This window comes from Mastigoproctus giganteus, chromosome 5, assembly GCF_048544385.1.
Source record: "Mastigoproctus giganteus isolate SK-2022 chromosome 5, ASM4854438v1, whole genome shotgun sequence".
NCBI lineage: Eukaryota > Metazoa > Arthropoda > Arachnida > Uropygi > Thelyphonidae > Mastigoproctus > Mastigoproctus giganteus.
Genome location: NC_143579.1, coordinates 200,067,814 through 200,088,774, shown reverse-complemented (window position 1 = coordinate 200,088,774; position 20,961 = coordinate 200,067,814). Strand labels below are relative to the sequence as shown.

Below are 20,961 nucleotides of genomic sequence, written 5' to 3'. Positions count from 1 at the left end.
TAAGTCTTGGGAAATTCTCTTGCCAGTGTGTGAATGCAGGGAATTTTTAATGAGCTCCAATTTGATGTGGAGTGGTGGAAGAAAACTTTATTTGGATCTACTAGATGTTCAAACGCTACATTCTTCAATCCAGGTGTTAATGATTTTCGTTGAGGCCAACTCCTCTTTTCATAGTAGTCTGCCCTGTTAGCAGTGGTAGCGTCACAGTCCTGTCCACACCGGGTGGAAAAAGGCCCGGGTTCGAATCCCGTCAATGACGCGAGGAACTTTAATGAGGTGTTTTCACTTGGTGGACGAGTTAATCGTTCTCAGGCGTAGATATCAAGGATTTTCCCCCCAGAAACTGGAGTTTTTTTTCGTCCAGCAAAACAGGCAAATTGACCAGAGAACACACGCAATTTAGACATAATACATATGTGGGTATTGAGAAGAAATTCTGGGTGACTTAAAATAATTTTTAAAAAATTTTAAAATCCTCTTCTCGTAGTGCATATCCTTGACACGACTGTCCCACTCGCAGAGAAAGCAACAATACTTATTGTAACCCTTTTGTAGTCCTAACAAAACGGTTATTACCTTTAAACTATCACATATCTGCCACTCATACGTCCGATAGCGTACACCTAAGAGGATGTTCTCCATGTTTGCGTATGTTTCTTTTTTGTGGATAGCATAAGCAAGAGGTATTGAGGGCAGCCATTGTGTAATAACACAGCCTTAAGGCTAACCTTAGAAGCGTCTATAAATAGTCGCCATTCTTCGGGAACGTGCCTAATGTTCATTACTGCCATTAGACAACGTACAACTTAGTACAATAGCAGCATGTCAGTGCGCGCCATCAAAATCCTGAGAAACAGAGTTCACCTTCTGTTTGAGAGAGTTTATCATAGTCTATTTCAAGTATGAAATGTCACTTTCACAGAATAATGTAGAAATTCCACTGTCGGAACCTCGAAGCCAAAAGTTCTACCTTATTCTCCAGCAGTTAGAGATCCCTCATGAGGTCAATAAGCTTACTTTGTGATCTTATGTGGTTCAGAAGGATAAAGGTTTGGACAAAGTGGTGGATCCCTTGTCGTAGACAGCTGCTGTACTTCTTCGAACTAATAAATATCTTCGTGTACATCAAGCAGTGTTCATCAGTGTACAGAAAAACGGTCGGGTAGTTCAGGAATAGGTAGTACTTCACCGTGAGGCACAGGACGATTTGCAAATGGTACAGTGGTGGCCAAAAAAGCTGTTATTACCTTAAAAAAAAAAGTAACATTTGGAGTGAAACGTATAAGATATTGCTTGACTACAGTCATTTTTTTTGTCGCAAAGCAAAGGTATTGCATCATATAACGCTTCTATTGCATCAGCAGTAATTGCAAGGTATTGCATCAGCTGTTTCTTTAAATAAGGTTGGATACGCTCATTAATATCCTTTTTGCGGAGGTGTAAGCATGGCTCCATATGTTCAGTTGACACCAAGAAAAAAAAGTGCAGCTGTTGCTCTGTCCCAGGAAGGGCGTGCTATCACTGATAAAATAGGCTGCCACCAGTCAATAGTATCCCGAGTGCTGAAATTAAAGTGTGAAACAGGTGATGTGAAGAGAAAACCTGGATCAGGCCGTAAGAGTGTCTACGCCTTCCCAAGATCAATATCTGAAACGACTATGCCTTCGAAATCGCCATGCTAGTACTCCTGATCTAAAACTGGATTTTGATATGGCCTCTGGTGTTGAAACAAGTGCACGGTCCAAATACGGCTTTCGGAATGTGGTCTACATGCCTATCGGCCCAAGAAGAAGACTTTGTTGACCCAACAAATGAGGAAGAAGTGATTTGCTTGGGCTAAAACACATGTTTCATGGACAAAAGAGCAATGGGATGCCGTCATCTTTTCTAACGAATCTAAATTCAACCTGGCTCGGATGGGAAGTGATATGTCAGAAGACGAAAATTGGAAGCATACAATCCTGATTGCATAACACCGACTGTAAAGTTCTCCGGTGCCTCCGTAGCCAGGTGGGCAGGAGCAGCAGTGCGAAGCACACGCTTCTTGATTAGACCGGGGTTCGAGCCCGTGACCACCAAATACGGAGGATGCGGAAAGGTCAGGGAATGACCACTGCATATCCCCGGAGCAATATGGCCTTTGTTGCTAATGCTTCTGAAAAAAAAAAAAAAAAAAAACAACCAACCAACCAAAACCAAGTAAAGTTCTCCACCAGATGGTCTGGAGATGCATAACAAGCAAAGGGATGGGGCGAATTAAGTTTATTAATGGAACAGATGGATGTAGATTTGCTTGAGCGTGTACAGAGAAGGGCAACAAGATTGATGAGGGGAATGAAGGAATCCTCTTGCCAAGAAAAGCTTAAGTTCTGCAAATTGCAACTGCTGGAAACTAGGCGCCTGGGAGGTGATCTGATTGAGGTGTATAAGGTCATGAATGGGTTGAACACGCCGAATTCTGATGGGATTCTTCCACTTGTTCAGATTACGAACCTAACGGTGCATAAATTTAAATTGAGGAAAGACAGCTGTAGAATAGATGTGCGGAAATTTGCCTTTAGCCAGCGGGTGGTTAATTGCTGGAACAAACTTCCATCTGCCGTTGTGGAAGTTGATAGGTTAAATAAATTTAAGGAGGAACTGGGCAAACATTTAGAGGGAATGGTTGTGTGATTTTTTTTTTTTTTTTTTTTTTTGGCTCATGCGCTTGCTTTCTTGAATCACATGCCATGAGCACTACTACTACAGTGAATGCAGAAATCTACACTGCTATCCTATCTTGGAGGAGTGCTTGAAATCTGTTATTAGGGATCACCACACAGATGTTCAAAACTGCATTTTTCAACAAGACTTAACCAGAGGTGTAGTTAGGTTTTTGGCGCCCTTGGCAAATTCGTGTCTACGTGCCTTTTTTCGATAATTAGTAAAATCATAATAAATAATAAGTACAATCGGACCTCTGTTTAACGAAATGTCAAATTATTTTCGGCACAGAACAATATACATTTTAATATTATTTTCAGTATATGGCGACATTTCGCTTCTTAGTGCTGCTCGTCAATTAGTTCACATTTTTGAAGACCCTTTTCTACCAATTTCCATTTTGTGAAATTGGTTATGTGTTATGGTCAAAAATTGGTTATGTGTTGTAACAAATTCTCATAAAATAGAACGTTTTGGATTTACTTGTTTCCAGTCCAAATCTATCTGACCTGTAAAATGGAACATTATTTGTGCCAGATACAAATAAAAGACAAGGAAAGCAATAATTGCATCCTTGTTTTTGCAATAAAATAACCATTTCCATTCTTTTTTTCAATACCTTCATTTTTGTATTTCCACTATTTATTGAAACATCGGTCATTGGTGAGAGGATACGTATTTAACACTATGTTCAGGAGCAGCGTAGGATTGAACACTCCTAGGAAAAGACTGTATGGGACAAAAAAAAACCCTGGGACAAACAATAATATGAAATTTTGAAATCGTAATATTTATTCTTATTATTTATAGTTTATGAACACTTCTCTGACATAAAATATTACATACATTATGTCATAAGCCTGTAATAGGGAAGGCATAAGTATTGCACTGCTTTAATATTTTACATTATAAACACTTGTATTATAAATCTATAGCTCACTGCTTTACAGAAGAACAAACTTATTTACACAATCATAAAAATTAACATCCTACCATATCTATAAAAAATCAAACAAATAAGGCACAATATTGAAAATATCATTAAGGTTCATTTTTCTTCCACCTGATGCTGTGACCTATGCCATTCAGAAATTCCTTCAAGGTCTTTCTCTTATTCACATAGTCTAGACAAAGGTTCTTCAAACTCTGTTGATACTCCTTTGTGGCACATTTTACTAGTGTTCTTGGAGGTTCACCATGAGAATCCTTAATCAGGGCTGTTGATACTACCTGATCCTTTCTAATACTTTCAATGGCCTTCTAGATGGTTGGGTGGTCATGCCCCACAGGTCCATGGAAAGCAAAATTCCAACTCTCCCATAGGTTGTTGGTGCGAGCCTCCTCATCAATGGCTTCCTGATGGACATTCCATAACTGTGGTGGAACCGGGAGGAATCTTTCTCATGAATACTGGAAATAGTCCATCAGGAAGAGCTTGTTGGTGGATGCAACGACAAGTGTTAGGTCCTTTGGAAATGCTCCTTTCTGTAAACATTTGAACGTTACGTTTCAGAGTCTAGCCGACCAATGGCACAACGGACTTCAAGTGGTTGTTGACATGTGGCTTCTGCAACAATATATGCAGATCTGCATATATTGTTGCAGAAGCCACATGCAACAATATATGGCTTCTGCAACAATATATGCAGATCTGACCCTGTTGGTCAAAGCAGCTGTTTTATGGTGCTCCTTACTTCGGCTGCTTTAACCTTGTTAGGATCTGGGTGGTGGCTGTGTTCAGTCACAGAAAGTAGTTGCTTCACCTCCAAATCTGTATGAGCAAAACCTTTGCAAGAAAGTGCATTCCTCTGCAAACATTCCCAACTTATTCGTCTACTGTGTGAGCTCTTCTTGGTGTATAAGTAGCTTTCTCCACACAGTTTAGAACCTCCTTTATTATTCTCGATGATCTCCATGGTGATTGAAGAAAGACCGATTTTTCAGGTCACTCAAAGAGTATAACTAATTTTTAAAAACACTACAAAGCTCACAACAGTATAATACCACAGACATCAACACTATGGTAGCTTAAGTGGAACTGATGCCTCAAGTTAAATCTAGTAGCCTTATATACACACCTGACTTGCCCTCTCCCAGCACTGACTTTTGAGGTTAATTCTGATTTAACCTCTGGCAGGCTGCTAAGATACAAAGTGAGGTCACATGATCACTAAATGGTGACCTGAGTGTATCAGGTCACTTTTGGAGGATTATTCAGATAAACAAAAAAAAAAAAAAAAAAAAAAAAATGATCAAGTAGGGTGAAACAACACAGGCAAAGATTATTTTTCAGGATTACATCATTACTAAAATTTTTATAACGCTGTTAAAGACTGAAAACGGAAAAAATGGGGGCTTTTGTCATGTTTTACTTTAGCTAAGGGGGTTTTGTCCTACTTTGCACTTTAATTGATGGCATTCCTGGGGAGGTTTTATTTAAATTATAAATCACAATATTCACGATTACCTCTTTATATAGCAAGCACAAAAACACTATACACACGTTATTTATAACTTCTAACTTATTCAGTATCTTAAATGCATGTGCATTCGTGCATGCATTGATGAAGCGGTTGCCTGATTGGTTCCTTCAAAATTACGGTCTGGCAGTAAATAAATCTATGTTGATATGCATATAGGCTTGATTTGCCCTCTGAAAACACGCCATTTGGCAAAAATTAATTCACCCCACCCTCTGCTCGCATTTTGATACGTCATCATGTAGATGTGCCATTTCATCAGCTAGTCTTAGGCATCGAAACAGCTTGGCACGGAACTGATGTGGCCTGTCAATGGTGGCTTTCTGATACTGGCGCCACTGGCACCTACCTCAATGCCAAGGCATTCCTATGTTACTGGACTCACCACCTTGCCACACAGCAAAATTGGTAAGTTTTTGCTATTTTAGATTTAATGATAAGTTTGTCTTCTTGTCTCACAAAGCTTAAAACATACACCAATGTTTTCCCTCATTTTTCTCCCTTAAGGTGCAGTCATACCTCAAATGCTGGCATTAGTGTTGAACTGGCTTGGCAACAGTCCAGAGTTGGACCCAATTGAAAATTGCTGCTACATAATGCTGTCTAAAATTGCTCAGAAGAAGACAACAAGTAAGATTTAGCTACAGGACAGCATTCTAAAGGTGTGGTACCACGAAATTGGGCAACAGTATATCCAGAAGTTGATTAATTCTAAGCCAGATTGTTGCAAGGCTGATTTTGCAGCTCAAGGAGGAACAACAAAATATGGAAGACTTATTTTGCTGATTTACAGTACATAATACTATTACATTAACTTGTCATTTCAGTTTGTACACATAAATGAAATAAAATGTATGTTTGGTTGTCATGATTGCCATTTGTATGATTTCTCATATTTCCATTAATTACGCATTTTATCCTTTGAGAAGATATTTATGGCAATTAGGTATATCAGGTGGAGTCTTTTTATTGGATTTCATTCACAGAGATATACACTGAGTGATCACTGAATTACGACCACCTACCTAACACTTTGTAGGTCCTCCTTTTGCCCTCAGTACAGTAGCAATCCGACGTGGCATTGATACAACAAGATGTCAGAAGCGTTCGGGAGGTATGGCCATCGAAGCTGTCTGTAATGTGAGATGATTAGTGTATTATTATTATTATTATTATTATTAGCTATATGGTACAAGGAAGCCTGAGGCTTTTGCTGCACCAGCCAAAAAAAAAAAAAAATCCTAAGTTACCCAAAGAGAAGAAAACAAGAGTCAGAAATAAAAGGGAATCAGCAAGAAAGGGAAGAATGATGATATCTGGCTCAGGACCCAACATTATTTTTTAAGAGTATTATACAAAATTAATTAATATAATTTATGAAAACAAAGGTGTACTTCTGATATTTCCCCAGTTGTCAAAATTCTTAGTTACGTTTGTGTACAAACGCTAATTACAAAATAGATAACTGTACTTTATTTTTTAAAAACGAAATATTTTCTTTAGAATTACTAAATGATTGTTGAAAAAAAAAATAAAACAACTTTGTTACACTCACTGCTTATCATATAACACCAGTATTAGCATACGCTCCTATCTAGTCCATCCAGATGCCTGATATGCCTTTCCATAGTGTCCCACAAGTGCTCTATAGGATTGATACCGGAGGAATCCAGAGGCCAGTTGATATGCTGGAAGTCAGAACCGTGTCCCAAAAGTAAGTTATATAGCATCAACCAAAAAAAAGCTTCTCATTTCACCCATCCATTCACTCCAAAAGTTTGTCTAGTTCAGCCTTGAATTTATTTACTTGAATGTGGAAGCTGTCAACTTCCACAATGACAGATGGAAGTTTGTTCCAGCAATCATCCACCCACTGGCTAAAGGCAAATTTCCACACATCTATTCTACAACTGTCTTTCCACAATTTGAATTTATGTCCCCTCAGGCGAATGATCAGGGCAAGAGGAAGAATCCCATCGGCATTGAGCTTGCTCAAACCATTCAAGACCTTATATACCTCAATCAGATCACCTCACAGGTGTCTAGTCTCCAGACTCTGCAATATGCAGAACTTAAGCCTTTCTTGATAACAGCAACCCTTTGTTTCACTCACTAATCTCGTTATCCTTCTCTGTACTCGTTCCAGCAGCTCTACATCTTTCCTAAAATGAGGCCTCTAGACCTGTATGCAGTACTCAAGGTGTGGCCTTACCATTGCCTTATACAAGGGGATAATCACCTCTTTATCCCTTTATAAACTATTTCATTCTTTTACTTTCAGTACAAAAAACTTAATTTTATGTTTAGAAGCCAAAAAATTTACATTCATTATATCAAGACTAGTTTTACTAAATTTTTTTTTAAATTTAAAATCACTTGAAGCTAAAAGTAAATAAGGCACCTCTAACTGATGAATTTCATCCAATTATGTTAATAGAAGCAACAAAAGAAGTAAGCAAACTTTTGGCCATAACTATGAGAGCACATTTGAATTCATGGGGGTTACCGCTAGATTGGAGATGGGCAAAATCTCTCCTATCCACAAAGGGGAATCGAAAGGCAAAGCTCCAAGGAAAATAATGGAGTCGCTGGTTAAAGAAGTAATGCAGGACAATCCAAACAGACATGCAATTATACAGTAACCACAGAATGGATTTGTTAAGGGATGACTTTTCTGACCAATCTGAGTGGATACAATGACATAGTAATAAAGGAAGTGGGTGCAAAAAAAAAAAAAAAAAAACTTAATTTTAACACCATATACTTGCATTAGTAGAGGCATATGATGTGCAAGAAAGCAAGCTTATGCAGCATCAGCCAACAATAAAAAAAAAAAAAAAAAAAAACCCACTTCCACTTCACCCCTCTGTTCGTTCAAAATACCTGTCCAGCTGAGCCTTAAACTTATTTAGGCTATCAACCTCCACCACAAGGGATGGGAGTCTGTTCCACCAACCAACTACCCACTGGCTAAAGGCAAATTTCTGTACATCTGTCTTTCCTCAATCTGAATTTATGCCCTCTCAGGTGATTATTCTGAACAAGAGGAAGAATCCCATCGGCATTGAGCATGCTCAAACCATTCAAGGCTTTATATACCTCTATCAGATCATCTCACCGGTGCCCAGTCTCCAGACACTGTAATTTGCAAAACTTAAGCCTTTCTTCGTAAGAGCAACCCTTTGTTCCATTCACTAATCTTGTTGCCCTTCTCTGTACTCGTTCCAGCAGCTCCATCCTTCTTGAAATGAGGCCTCCAGACCTGTATACAGTATTCAAGGTGTGGCCTGACCATTGCCTTATACAAGGGAATAATCACCTCCTTATCCCTGCTAGAAAAATTTCTGTATATCATTGACAAGACACCATGAGCTACTCTTGCAGCCAGTCTGCACTGCTCAGAGAACTTCATATCTGCCTGCACAATTACCACCAGGTCCTTTTCATTCTCTACCACTGTCAGTGTAGTACCACAGAGTTTAGTACCACTGTTTTCCATATGTAGTACTTTACATTTGTCAATGTTAAACTTCATCAGCCCATCTGCTCAACCCTTTCCAGATCCTGTTGCAGCAGCAGCATAGTGTCTATAGTGTCGCTAACAACCGTGCCAACCTTTATATTGTCTGCAAACAGACATTAAGCTTGATATACCATCATCGATATCATTTATAAATACAGAAAACAATAATGAATCAAACACTGAACCCTGAGGGATTCCACTATTTACATTAGTCCACAATGAGCAGTGTCCATTGATTACCACTCTCTGTCTTCTCCCACTCAACCATCCCTTTATCCATAGCAACAATTTGCCTCCAATGCCACACTGCTCCAATTTGTGCAGCAGCCTTCCATGTGCAACAGTATCAAAAGCCTTTCTAAGATTAAAATATATAATATCAAAGTTATTCCCTGCATCCAGTTCTTTTATGACTGCATCATAGTATCCAATCAAATTGGTCAGGCAAGACTTTCCCTTAACAAAACCATGCTATGTCCGAGCTATAACTGAAGTCTTGTCTAGATGATCCTGCAGTGTTTCTTTAACCAGTGCTTCCATTAATTTTCCTGGAACAGAAGTGAAACTCACAGGTCTATAATTACTTGTGTCAACCCTTGATCCTCCTTTGTGAATTTGGGTCACATTTGCACATCTCCAGTCTATGGGTACCTCGCCTGAGTCCAAAGAAGCTCTCATAATTATGGCTAAGGGTTTGCTTACTTCCTTTGCTGCTTCCTTTAATATAACTGGATAGATCCCATCCACCCCAGGTGCTTTTTTATGTTTATCCTCAACAATTTCTCCTTCACTTTCCTCTCAATTATTACAAAATCATCTAGCTCACTGCCAGAGTTTACTTCACCTCTAGCATTCCCCTTCCTGAATAACTCCTCATGTGTGAATGTAGATGCAAAATACTTGTTTAGTTTGTTAGCCACCTGAGCAGGATCCTCAACTGTTGACCCATCAATATCCAGGGACCAATCTGATTCATCCTTTTCCTTCTAGAGTTTACATAGGTAAAGAACTCTTTTCTGTTTTTCTTTGCATCCTTTGCCAAGGATTTCTCATAATCTGCCTTTGCCTGCCTAATCTCCTTTGTGACTTGGTTACAAACCAGCTTTATCTATCATAGGCTTCCATGTCACCTGTTAATTTATATGTATCCGATGCATTTTTCTACTCTGCCATATGTCTCATTAGTTCATCTGACATCCATTTAGGCCTAAACATTGAACAATATTTCTTAGTTGGTATGTAAAGCCTAGTAGCTTCCAAGATAAATTCTTTGAATGCTTCCCATTTTGAATTTTCTGTTAGTAACATCATCAGTTGGTCCCACTGTATAGAATTTTAAATACCGTCTCAAACCATCGTAGTCGCCTTTACGAAAGCAAAAACCCTTCCCTTTACCCCTGATGGTAGTTACCTCTTTGATTAAATCCCACTTCAGCACACTGTGATCACTGCCACCTAGTGGTTCCTTTATCTGCAGATTCTTAATGCATGAAGAATCACTACTGATAATTAGATCAAGGGTATTACTCCCTCTAGTTGCCTCCTGAACATGCTGATGTAGAAAACACTCATCCAATAAATCCACAAAAGCCTTGCTAGTGTGTGACTGACCAACCCACAAATTCCAGTCAATATCTGGGAAATTAAAATCCCCCATTATAAGGCTCTGATTTACTGGCCCACTCTATTTCCCTGTACAGTTTCTTATTATACTCATCAGAGTCATTAGGCCTATAGCACACTCCTACTCTCAATTTTGATCTCCGAATGCTTATGTCACACCAAACTCGACGCTGCATGTCCAGCAATGTCGACTGGCTTCACTTCCTTGGATTTTATGTGTTTCTTAACTAATAGCATAACCCCTCCTCCCTTCCTATTCTGTCTATCCTTTCTGTACACATTGTACTCCCCAAATTCCAGTTCTGCATTCCTTATATCTGTGTGACACCACATCTCTGATATCTCAACAATATCTGCCTTTGATGTTTTGAGCAATACCTCAAATTTATTTACCAAACTCCTAGCATTGGTGTACACACAAGTATACATGCACCTGTTCCTATTCTTAGCTACCCTAACACAACCCATGTGTTTACTTGTACGCAATGACTCCGAGCAGTCTCTGAAATATCCTGCATCTTGTTTTCCAGGCTGCTGCTGATTCCAATAGAAGCAGTGCAAGAATCACTTTCACCTCTGCCAGTGGCTACTGTTAATCTATTAGTCCTTGTATCTCTGCAAGCTAGTAGTTTTCCGACCCACCTAACACTGCCTCGATAGCATCAGCAAATATTCTTGCACCCTTTCTATTTAAGTGTATCCGATCCCTGTAGAAGCAGTCTCTCCTGTTAACAAGCACAGATCAGGCTGAAAAGCTTTACTTAATAGTAAAGCTTTTGATGTTGTTCTACATGAAAGACTGCTGTACAAATTAAAATAGTATGGCATTAGAATCAAGGTACTGCTATGAATAAAGGGATAGTTGAGTAGTAAAAGACAGCAGGTGGTTATAAATGGATATTGCTCTTCTTGGACTAATGTTAATAGTAGTTTCTCAGAGTTCGGTGCTGGGCTCCTTACTATTTAATGGCCACCACAGCTGAATGGTCAACAGCACAGGTAGAGGCAGGCATGTGCTTGAGTGATCATGGTTCCAACCCAGAAGACTATTAAATATGGTGATTTTTCTTGTGTTCTCACTATATTTTGAATTCCTCTCATCTTATGTGGGTGAAATGGAGTATATAGAGAAAATTTATTTTAATTTAATATTTATTAAAGATATTCACAAAGGAATATCAAGCTCTTTGTCTAAGTTTGCAGTGATACAAAGGTTTGGGAAGTGGTTAATGGCAGGAATCAAGGAGTACTACTGTATAAAGACCTAGAGGAATTGAAGATGGATAACAAGTGGCAGTTGAAGAGGTTTAACACTGATGTTGAGCAATGAGTTCTGTCAATGATATACAGGAAGTTGTCTAGTAGGGACAAGGAGGTGATTATCACATTGTATAAAGTAGTGGTTAGGGTGCAACTTGAGTACTGCATACATACAGGTCTTGCTTGGATTACTGTTTCAAGAAACCTTTTGTCTGTATAAACTGGAGCAATGTAGCATAAGGGCAAGTTACTGCTATGGATAAAGAGATGGTTAAGGGGAAAGAGATAGAGTGCTTATCAGTGGGCACTGCTCTTAGTGGACTAAGGTTATCAGTGGAGTTCACCAGGGTTCAGTGCTGTGCCCATTGTTGTTTTCCGTATTCATTAATGATATTGATGAAAGTATATCAGGATTAATATCGAAGTTTGCAGTGATACAAAGGGTAGCAGGGTTGTTAACGACAGTAATCAGGGTGAGCTACTGCAACAAGATCTAGGAAAATTGGGTCAATAGACTGAGAAATGAAGTGAAGTTTAACATTGACAAATTTAAGGTACTGCATACATGGGTAGCAGTAATCCCAGAGTAACCTATTAACTGTGTGGTACTACACTCAGGGTAGTGTAAAATGAAAAAAGACCTGTGGGTAATTGTGCATTCAGATATGAAATCCTCTGTGCCATGCAGACATGCTGCCAGAACAGCTCATGGGGTTTTTGTCAATGATATACAGAAATTTTGCTAATAGGGATAAGGAGGTGACTATCTGTTTGTACAAGGCCATGGTTAGGCAGCATCTTGAGTATTGTATACAAGTCTTGGAGGCCTCACTTTAAGAAGGATGTAGATCTGCTAGAATGGATGCAGAGAAGGGCAATCAGATTGGTGAAGGGATAAAAGGTGCTCTTACCTAGAAAGGTGCATTCTGCAAATTGCAACTTCTGGAGAGTAGGCACCTGTGGGGTGATCCGATAAGGTGTTTAAGGCCTTAAATAGATTAGGTAAGCTCAATGTTAACAGCATTCTTCCCTCTTGCTGAGACTACACACGAGAGGACATAAATTCAAATTGAGGAAGGATGGTTGCAACACAGATGTGTGGAAGTTTGCCTTCAGCCAGCTTCCATCTGTTATTGTGGAAGTCGATGGTTTGAATAAATTCTAGGAAGAACTAGACAAATTCTTGGAGGGTATGGATGAGAGAAGTGTGTGCATGTTTTTTTTTTATTTTTTTTTATTTGAAAATGCTATATAAGCTTGCTTTCTTGCATCATTTGCCACTACAACTAGGTCTGGAATCCTCAAGAAGGAATAGTTATGGACCCAAATGGGTGTTTTTCTATGAGACTTGTTCTGCAAATTACAGAGCTTGGAAACTAGGCATCTGCAAAGAGACTTGATTGAAGATTAAAGCTTTGAATGGATTGAGTTGATTAAATCCTTACTCTTTCCTTATGTGTCAGACAACACATATAAGGTGACCAATTTAAATTGAAAAATAATGGTTGTAGGATAGATGTGTGAAAATCTGCTTTTAGCCAATAGAGTAATTGATCGTTGGAATAAATTTCCATCTAATGTTGTTTGAATAAATTTAAGAAAGAATTAGAGAAATTATTTGAGAGTGAATAGACAGATGAGTGGGTAGGTTTTTTTTTTTTTTTTTTCTGGATGTATAAGCTTGCTTCCTTGCATCACTTGTCACTACTAATACTAAATGCATCAAAATGTAGATTAGTGCTAAATTTTGGTGGAACATTTTGCAGCACACTTGGGCAGTTCTTGAAAAACACTAGTTGTAAACTGATACAGGTTATATTTACAATCCAAATTAAATATGTTAAAAGTTCACTGTGTGTATAATATTAACCTTTTTTTTTTCTTTGGGTGGGGGTGCTAGTATTAGTATTACAAGTAGCAAATGATGCAAAGAAAGAAAGCTTATACAGAATCAGAAAAAAAACAGCACTTCCCACATTACCTGTCCAATCCCTCTAATAATTTGTCTAGTTCTTCCTTAAATTTATTCAAACTACCCACTTCTTCAATACCAAATGGAAATTTGTTCCAGCTATCAACTACCTGCTGGCTGACATCAAATTCCTGCACATCCTTCCTACAACCATCCTTCCTCAATTTGAGTTTATGCCCCCTCATTGGTATCTATGCAAGAGTAAGGATGTCATCAAGCTTACTCAAACCATTCAAAGCCTTAAACACCTCAGTCAGATCTTCTTTCAGGTGCCTAGTAGCCAGACACTGCAATTTGCAGAACTGAAACTCTTCTTGGTAAGAGTACCCTACCCGTTTGTTCCCTCACTAATCTCGTTGCCCTTTTCTGCACCTGTTCCAACACATCCACATGCATCCTAAAATAAGACTTCCAGACCTGTATGCAGTACTCAAGATGCTGCCTAACCATCACCTTATACAATTGGATACTCACTTTCTTAACCCTGTTGGAAAGATTCCTGTATGCCATTGGCAAAACCCGCATGAGCTGCTTGCACTGTTTAGAGAACTGAATGTCTGACTGCACAATTACCCCAGTTCTTTTTTGCTCACCACCACCACCACCAATGGTATGTTAGTATTAGCAATGGCTACATGGTGCAAGGAAGCCTATGGCTTATGCTGCAAAAGTTATGTTATTCTGCGATTACTGCTACCCATATGCATTACCTTGCATTTGTCGATATTAAGCTTCAGTTGCCACTTCTCAGCCCATCTGCTTAATTTTTCAAGATCTCATTGCAGTAGCTCAACCTGATTACTGTCATTAAGCACCCTGCCAAACCCGGTATTGTCTGTAAACTTAGATATTAAACCTGATATGCCTTCTTCGATATCATTGATAAATACTGAAAGTATTTATCAATGATATCGAAAGTCCAAAAAGAGTACTGCCCATTGATAAACACTATCTCCTCCCACTCAATTAGCATTAGCTCATTAGCATTAATAGTGGCATATGATGCAAGAAAGTAAGCTTATATAGCATCAGCCAAAAAAAAACCACCCTTCCCATTTCACCCATCCATTCACTCCAAAATGTTTGTCTAGTTCTGGCTTGAACTTATTTAAGTTGTTGACCTCCACTACAACAGATGGAAGTTTGTTCCAACTATCAACCACCCACCGGCTAAAGGCAAATTTTCACACATCTATTCTACAATTGTCTTTCCTCAATTTGAATTTATGTACCCTCAGGTGAGTAATCTGAGGAAGAATCCCATCAGCATTCAGCTTGCTCAAACCGTTCAAGGCTTTAACAGCAACATTTGTTTTACTCTCCAATCTCATTGCCCTTCTCTGTACTCGTGCCAGCAGCTCTACTTCCTTTCTAAAATGAGACACCATGAGCTACTCTTGAAGCCCCCAAACCTATATGCAGTACTCAAGATGTGGCCTTACCATTGCTTTATACAAGGGAACAATCACCTCCTTATTCCTGCTAGCAAAATTCCTGTCTATCATTGACAAGACACCATGAGCTCTTGAAGCCTATCTGCACTGCTCAGAAAACTTCATATCTGACTGCACAATTACCCCCAGGTCTCTTTCATTCTCCACTACCCCGAGTGTAACACCACACAGTTGGTACATTTCTCTGGGGTTACTGCTACCCATAAGCAATACTTTTTATCTGTCAATGTTAAACTTCAGTTGCCACTTCTCAGCCCATCTGCCCAACTTTTCCTGATCCTGTTGCAGCAGCAGCATACTGTCATTACCGTTATTAACAACCCTGCCAACCTTTGTATCATCTGCAAACTTTGACATTAAGCTTGTGATATACCTTCATCAATATCATTGATAAATATACAAAACAAAAATGGGCCCAACACATCTATTCCCTGGGTGACTCCACTAATAACATTAGTCCATGAAGAGCAGTGCCCACTGATTACCACTCTGTCTTCTCCCACTCAACCATCCTTTTATCCATTGTAGCAACTTGCCCCTAATGCCATACTGCTCCAATTTGTACAGTAGTCTTCCATGTGCAACAGTATCTAAAGCTTTCCTAATATCCAATATATGATATCAAAATTATTTTTTGCATCCAGTTCCTTTGTGACTGCATCATAATACCTAATCAAACTTGTCACGCAAGACTTCCCCTTAACAAACCCATGTTGTGTCAACTATAATTGCAGTCTTGTCTGGATGATCCTGCATTGCTTCTTTAACCAGTGACTCCATTATTTTCCCCTGAACAGAAGTTAAACTAACAGATCTGTAATTATTTGTGTCATTCTTTGATCCCTCTTTGTGAATTGGGGACATACCTGCACATCTCCAGTCCATGGGGGCCTCCCCTGAGTCCAAGGAAGCTTTCATAATTATGGCTAAGGGTTTGCTTACTTCCTCTGCTGTTTTCTTTAATGTAACTGGATAGATCCCATCCACCCCAGATGCCTTTCTTATGCTCAATTTCAGCAATTTCTCCTCCACTTTTATCTCAGTTATTACAAAATCAACTAACATTAACTTGCCCTAAATACCACACTGATAGCATGACTGCAGAAATACTTTAATCTAACAATAGTTTCAAAAGATTTTCTGAAATTTAAGTATATGATGTCAAAATGATTTTTTACATCTAGTTCCTTTTGTTACTGCATCATAGTATGTAGTCAGATGTGACCTCCCCTTAAAAAATTCATGCTGTCACTGCTACATAACTGCATTCCTATCTAGATGGTCCTACATTACTTCTTTAATCGATGACTCCATTATTTTTTCCCTGAAACAGAAGTCAAGATCTGTAATTACTCACTTCATCCTTTGTCAACTGGGAAGACATTGCATATCTCCATCCATAGGAACCTCTGCTGAATCCAAGGATGGTCTCATAATTATGGCTCAAAGTTTGCAAACCTCTTTTGCTGCCTATCTTAATATAACTGGATAAGTCTCATCTGCTGTAGGGTTTTTTTTTTTTTTTTTTTTTTTTAAGAAGCATTAGCAACTAAGGCCATATTGCTCCGGGGATATGCGGTGGTCATTCCCTAACCTTTCCGCATCCTCCGTATTCGGTGGCTCACAGGCTTGAACCCCTGTCTAATCAAGAAGCATGTGCTACGCACTGCTGCTCCTGCCCACCTGGCTACGGAGGCGCCTCTGCTGTAGGTGGCTAATTTTAGTTTTGTGTTATTATAATTGGTTGGCACAACTGTTCCCACTATAGGAAGCAATTCAGAACTATATCTGTCCAATATCAGTGTAGGTAATTAGTTTATTCTTTCTTTCTATATTCAGAAGAGAATAAATGCAGATTTTTTTTTTTTTTTAAAAACTGCAAGACAATGCTTAATTCATTATTTGTGTTATGCAGTTTTTTGTTGTTATTATTATAATGAAATTATTTAAAGAAGTCATTACAGGCTTTACAAAAATAGTAAACAAACAATATGAAGATCTATTAACATTGTCATTGAATTAAATTACTTTTCATTCAATTAAATACAATTTAATAGTTTTAAAGTGTTTCTTTAAGCATATGCCACCTTTTTAATTAAATAAAATGTATATTTATTTTCCAGATATGCACATCGAGAAGAAAGTACCTATAGTGTGGATATTTTTATTTGCATTTTCACTTCAGCACTCTTCTGGTCATAGCCTGACACTGGAGACTTGCCATAGAGACAGACCTTATGTGACAGTTGGATTATCAACTGATGTTATTGTTGCAGCAGTTCTGCCTGTTCATCTACAAGGCAAAGGAATTTATGGTTGTGGGGCTACAACTCAAGATGGTGTTGAGGTGTTTGAAGCGTTAAGATGGGCAATATCAATACTAAACCAAAACACTGGTCAATTAAATGGTCATCTGGTCTCTGAAATGTTTATTCCAGGAGTGAAATTTGGTGAGTTTTTATTATTATAAAAAAAAAAAAAAAAAAAAAAAACTTTCTCATTAATAGAATTTGTTATTAAAAGGGCTTTTTCTCCCCTGTTTGGATTTGTTAGTAAATCTTATGAGGAGACTAACATCCTCCCTCCCAAAAAAAAAGACTTTCTCAGTACCTTCCTTGTCTAATGCTTCTTCCTGGATCCAGCAGATCATTATGTAATCCATGGAACATGCATAATTAACACTTCATTTCACTCAATTAGACTATATTTTTCATTATACATGTTGCACAGTGAGGTTTTTTTGAGGTCTGCCTAGAGGGATAACAAAATAGTGGCAGTAAGTGGCACATCATTTGTTGGGCATTCTTCTTAGTCACTGATAGCATGACTGCAGAAATACTTTAATCTAACAATGGACTTGCGAAAGAGTGATCCTCTGTGCATGCAGGCATTTAAAATTTCAGCAAAATATAAATTCAAAATTGTGTACTTTTTTTGGTGCCACCCTTACTTTTGATCTTTTCTGAAAAAAACTGTGAAAAACATTTTTTGAAATTAAAACTTCCTTTAGACCTGTTCGTGAGTGAATTGCAAACTGAAAAACACATGCTTCAACAAATGCATATATTTGGATTCCAGTCTTTCAATAATAGAAGTGCTCACTGCATGAAATGTGAAAAATGCACATGAACGGTTTTATTGCAGATGATGCCCAGAAAGCATTACTGATTAAAGGTGAGTGCGCTTCTGTAAAGCCAGCTTGATATCAATAACTGTACATGACAGATGCCACTCAACATGTACATATAATTAGGTGTAACCTAATTCATGAATAACAGAATTTTCCTAATTGTACAATAATTAACACACATTTCTGGAATTTTCAGTGGAGAAATTATCAAACATTTTTTAAAAACAGCTATTAGGAGTTTCAGTTGTGTGTACATAGTAGATAAAGCACAAATTGCTGAAATATTGTTTAGGGTCTCATAGGCTATCATTAAGTGATGCCTACTTCATGCAAGAATAGTGCCTATTACCTATATTTTTTTTTATTTGTTTTAGTTAGTATTTTATTATAATTATTAATAAAACTAATGCATACTTCATTAAAGGAGACTCTGCAAGTGGTGCACACTTTGGTGCACTACATACGCCTGCTGAGTATATATTATGGATCACACACGTCAGCCATTTCTAGGATATGTTGGTCACTTCGATTCACCTTTAACATCTTCCCTGAGTACTTCTGTGCCAGGATTTGTTCTGTATATGCTTTCCTTCAACACTCTCACTGTTTGCCATTTGTGTGTGAGTTAGTACCCATGGTGAATTTCGATAGCACGGGCTATATAGAGCAAGTTTCTTCATTAAATTTTGAACATTTGTAAAAATGAAAACTTTCCATATAAATTGTTTTTAAATATAATACTATTTTCTTATTTAGTAATAGTATTCACCATACAGTGTAAGGAAGCCACAACCTAATCTAAACCTCAACCCCTGTAACTTGAATCTATGGCCCCTAGTTCTGGAATCCATTAGAACAATGAGAATTCCACCTTCATTCACTTTACTAATCCCTCTTAGAGGGTTATAAACCCCAATCAGGTCACCTCTGAGATGCCTGGTTGATAAAAATCTGTAGCCCACAAAATCGGAGTCTTTCCTCATACAGTCATCCTTCTGCAGATCTCACCATTTGAGTTGCCTGTCTTTAGACCCTTTCAAATAGCTCAATGTATTTTTTCAGATCGTCTCCATACTTGAACACAGTATTCGAAATGTGGTCTTACAATTGCCTTATACAGTGGAATTGTGACCTCCCAATTTTACAGGATAACATTCGATAAATCATAGTGTTCTCCCTAGGACCTATCGAATGGGCACACCGCCTGGTGAATTTAACTGACCGCCCGGCTAAAATTTAAGTGATTTTTGCGGTACCGTATAGCACTATACGGTACTGCTCACTGAGCTTGATCAGTATTAATTCAAACATACTATGCAATCAAGGTCAATGCGACAGGAGTATATAATGTTAAATTATGCAATTTTAATTTTTGCTCTGGATCGCTTAAGTCACATTTATAAATAACAGAAAATTTTATAATATTGCAAAGTACAGGAACTCCCTGACTTATGTAAGAGTTGCGTTCCGCAGAACGCTCTACAAGTCGGAATTTCCCCCATGCTTGTGCAGCGCTCACAACTGTGCTCACTGAATTGATTAAATCAAAAAAGAAATGTTCAACGAACATGTAAATAGAATTATTTATCTCATGTGCAGGAAAAATTATAAAAGCATGCAATTTAAAAAAATTATAAAATTACAAAAAAGAGAGAAGACAGACATAACATCAGTAAGTTTTACCTCTCAAGCACTGTTGCCAGAATAGATGTTTTCAGCTGATAAGTACGCTGCTGCGGAGGTTGAGGACTGTGGAAATTTAGAAGGGGTCTTACAAAAGAACATATTAATGGATGATTGGACAGTGACTTTTTTCTTTTCATTGTAGATTTCTTTGTAGCAAGCAAGCATATCATTTACCCCTCTGTTAACTTTTAAGAATCGTTCACTGTCAGGATCCATCTTCTCAAAACCTCACCACTGCTGATGCAATTTCACGAAATGCCATTGCCATTTCTCTGGTGATGCAGCATCTCGACTCCTCATTTGGTTTATCTTGAGCCTTCGTCAGCATTTTCTTCTTTCATTATCGCTGCCCGCAAGTCAATACGTTCTTCGTTAGATAATTCCTTCTCTTCTTCCTCTGTTAACTCCTCCAGAGTTTGGCATCAACCTCCAACTAAAGTATCTCTGCAACCTTTACAATCTTATCTGTAACCTTGTCATATGATTCGTCTTTTTCAAACCCGCTTGAGGCCTTATTAATGTTTAAGATGGCATGGTAAATATTGTAAGATTTCCAAAAGTCTCTTAATGTAAAATTTTTCTCATCATCTACTGCAGACAATGGCTGAACAAATGTTGTGCGTAAAAAGTATGCTTTTAAATTTGAAATAACACCCTGATTCATAGGTTGAATGAGTGAAGTCTGGCATATTAGTTTGATTGAGTTTTTTTTTTTTTTTTTTTTTTTTTGCGTTCTATTAAACCAGCTAGTTCTTATTCATTATCTCTGAATCCTACTTGTGCTATACTTTCTTAATGTATATATACATAAATAGTGATGGCAGCTTTAAAGTTTCCACAATTCACTTGTATTTTACTTTCGCTCTCTCTCTCTCTCTCTCTCTCTCTCTCTCTCTCTCTCTCTCTCTCTCTCTCTCTCTCTCTCTCTCTCTCTCTCTCCCCCATCCCATCTGACTGTCATAGTAGTCACCTTTCCTGAAATTGAAACCTGTCTTTACCTTTAACCTTGCTCAATTGTCATCTATCTCAATACTCCAAGATTGCCTGTACTTTAAATTCTATAATACAATTTAGATCACAAGTAATGATAAGGTCCAGAATATTTTTGCTCCCTAGTACTTTCCCTAATA

At 38.1% G+C, this 20,961-nt stretch overlaps 1 protein-coding gene across 1 annotated transcript in view; it reads left to right on the top strand.

The window, feature by feature from the left end:
* The window catches only part of LOC150086000 (uncharacterized), a 197,360-nt gene that overhangs the window by 92,260 nt on the left and 84,139 nt on the right, over positions 1-20,961 (top strand). The window contains 1 exon segment of the mRNA XM_090374766.1: positions 17,139-17,465. Within this exon segment, the coding sequence (XP_090230892.1) occupies positions 17,139-17,465 (327 nt within the window).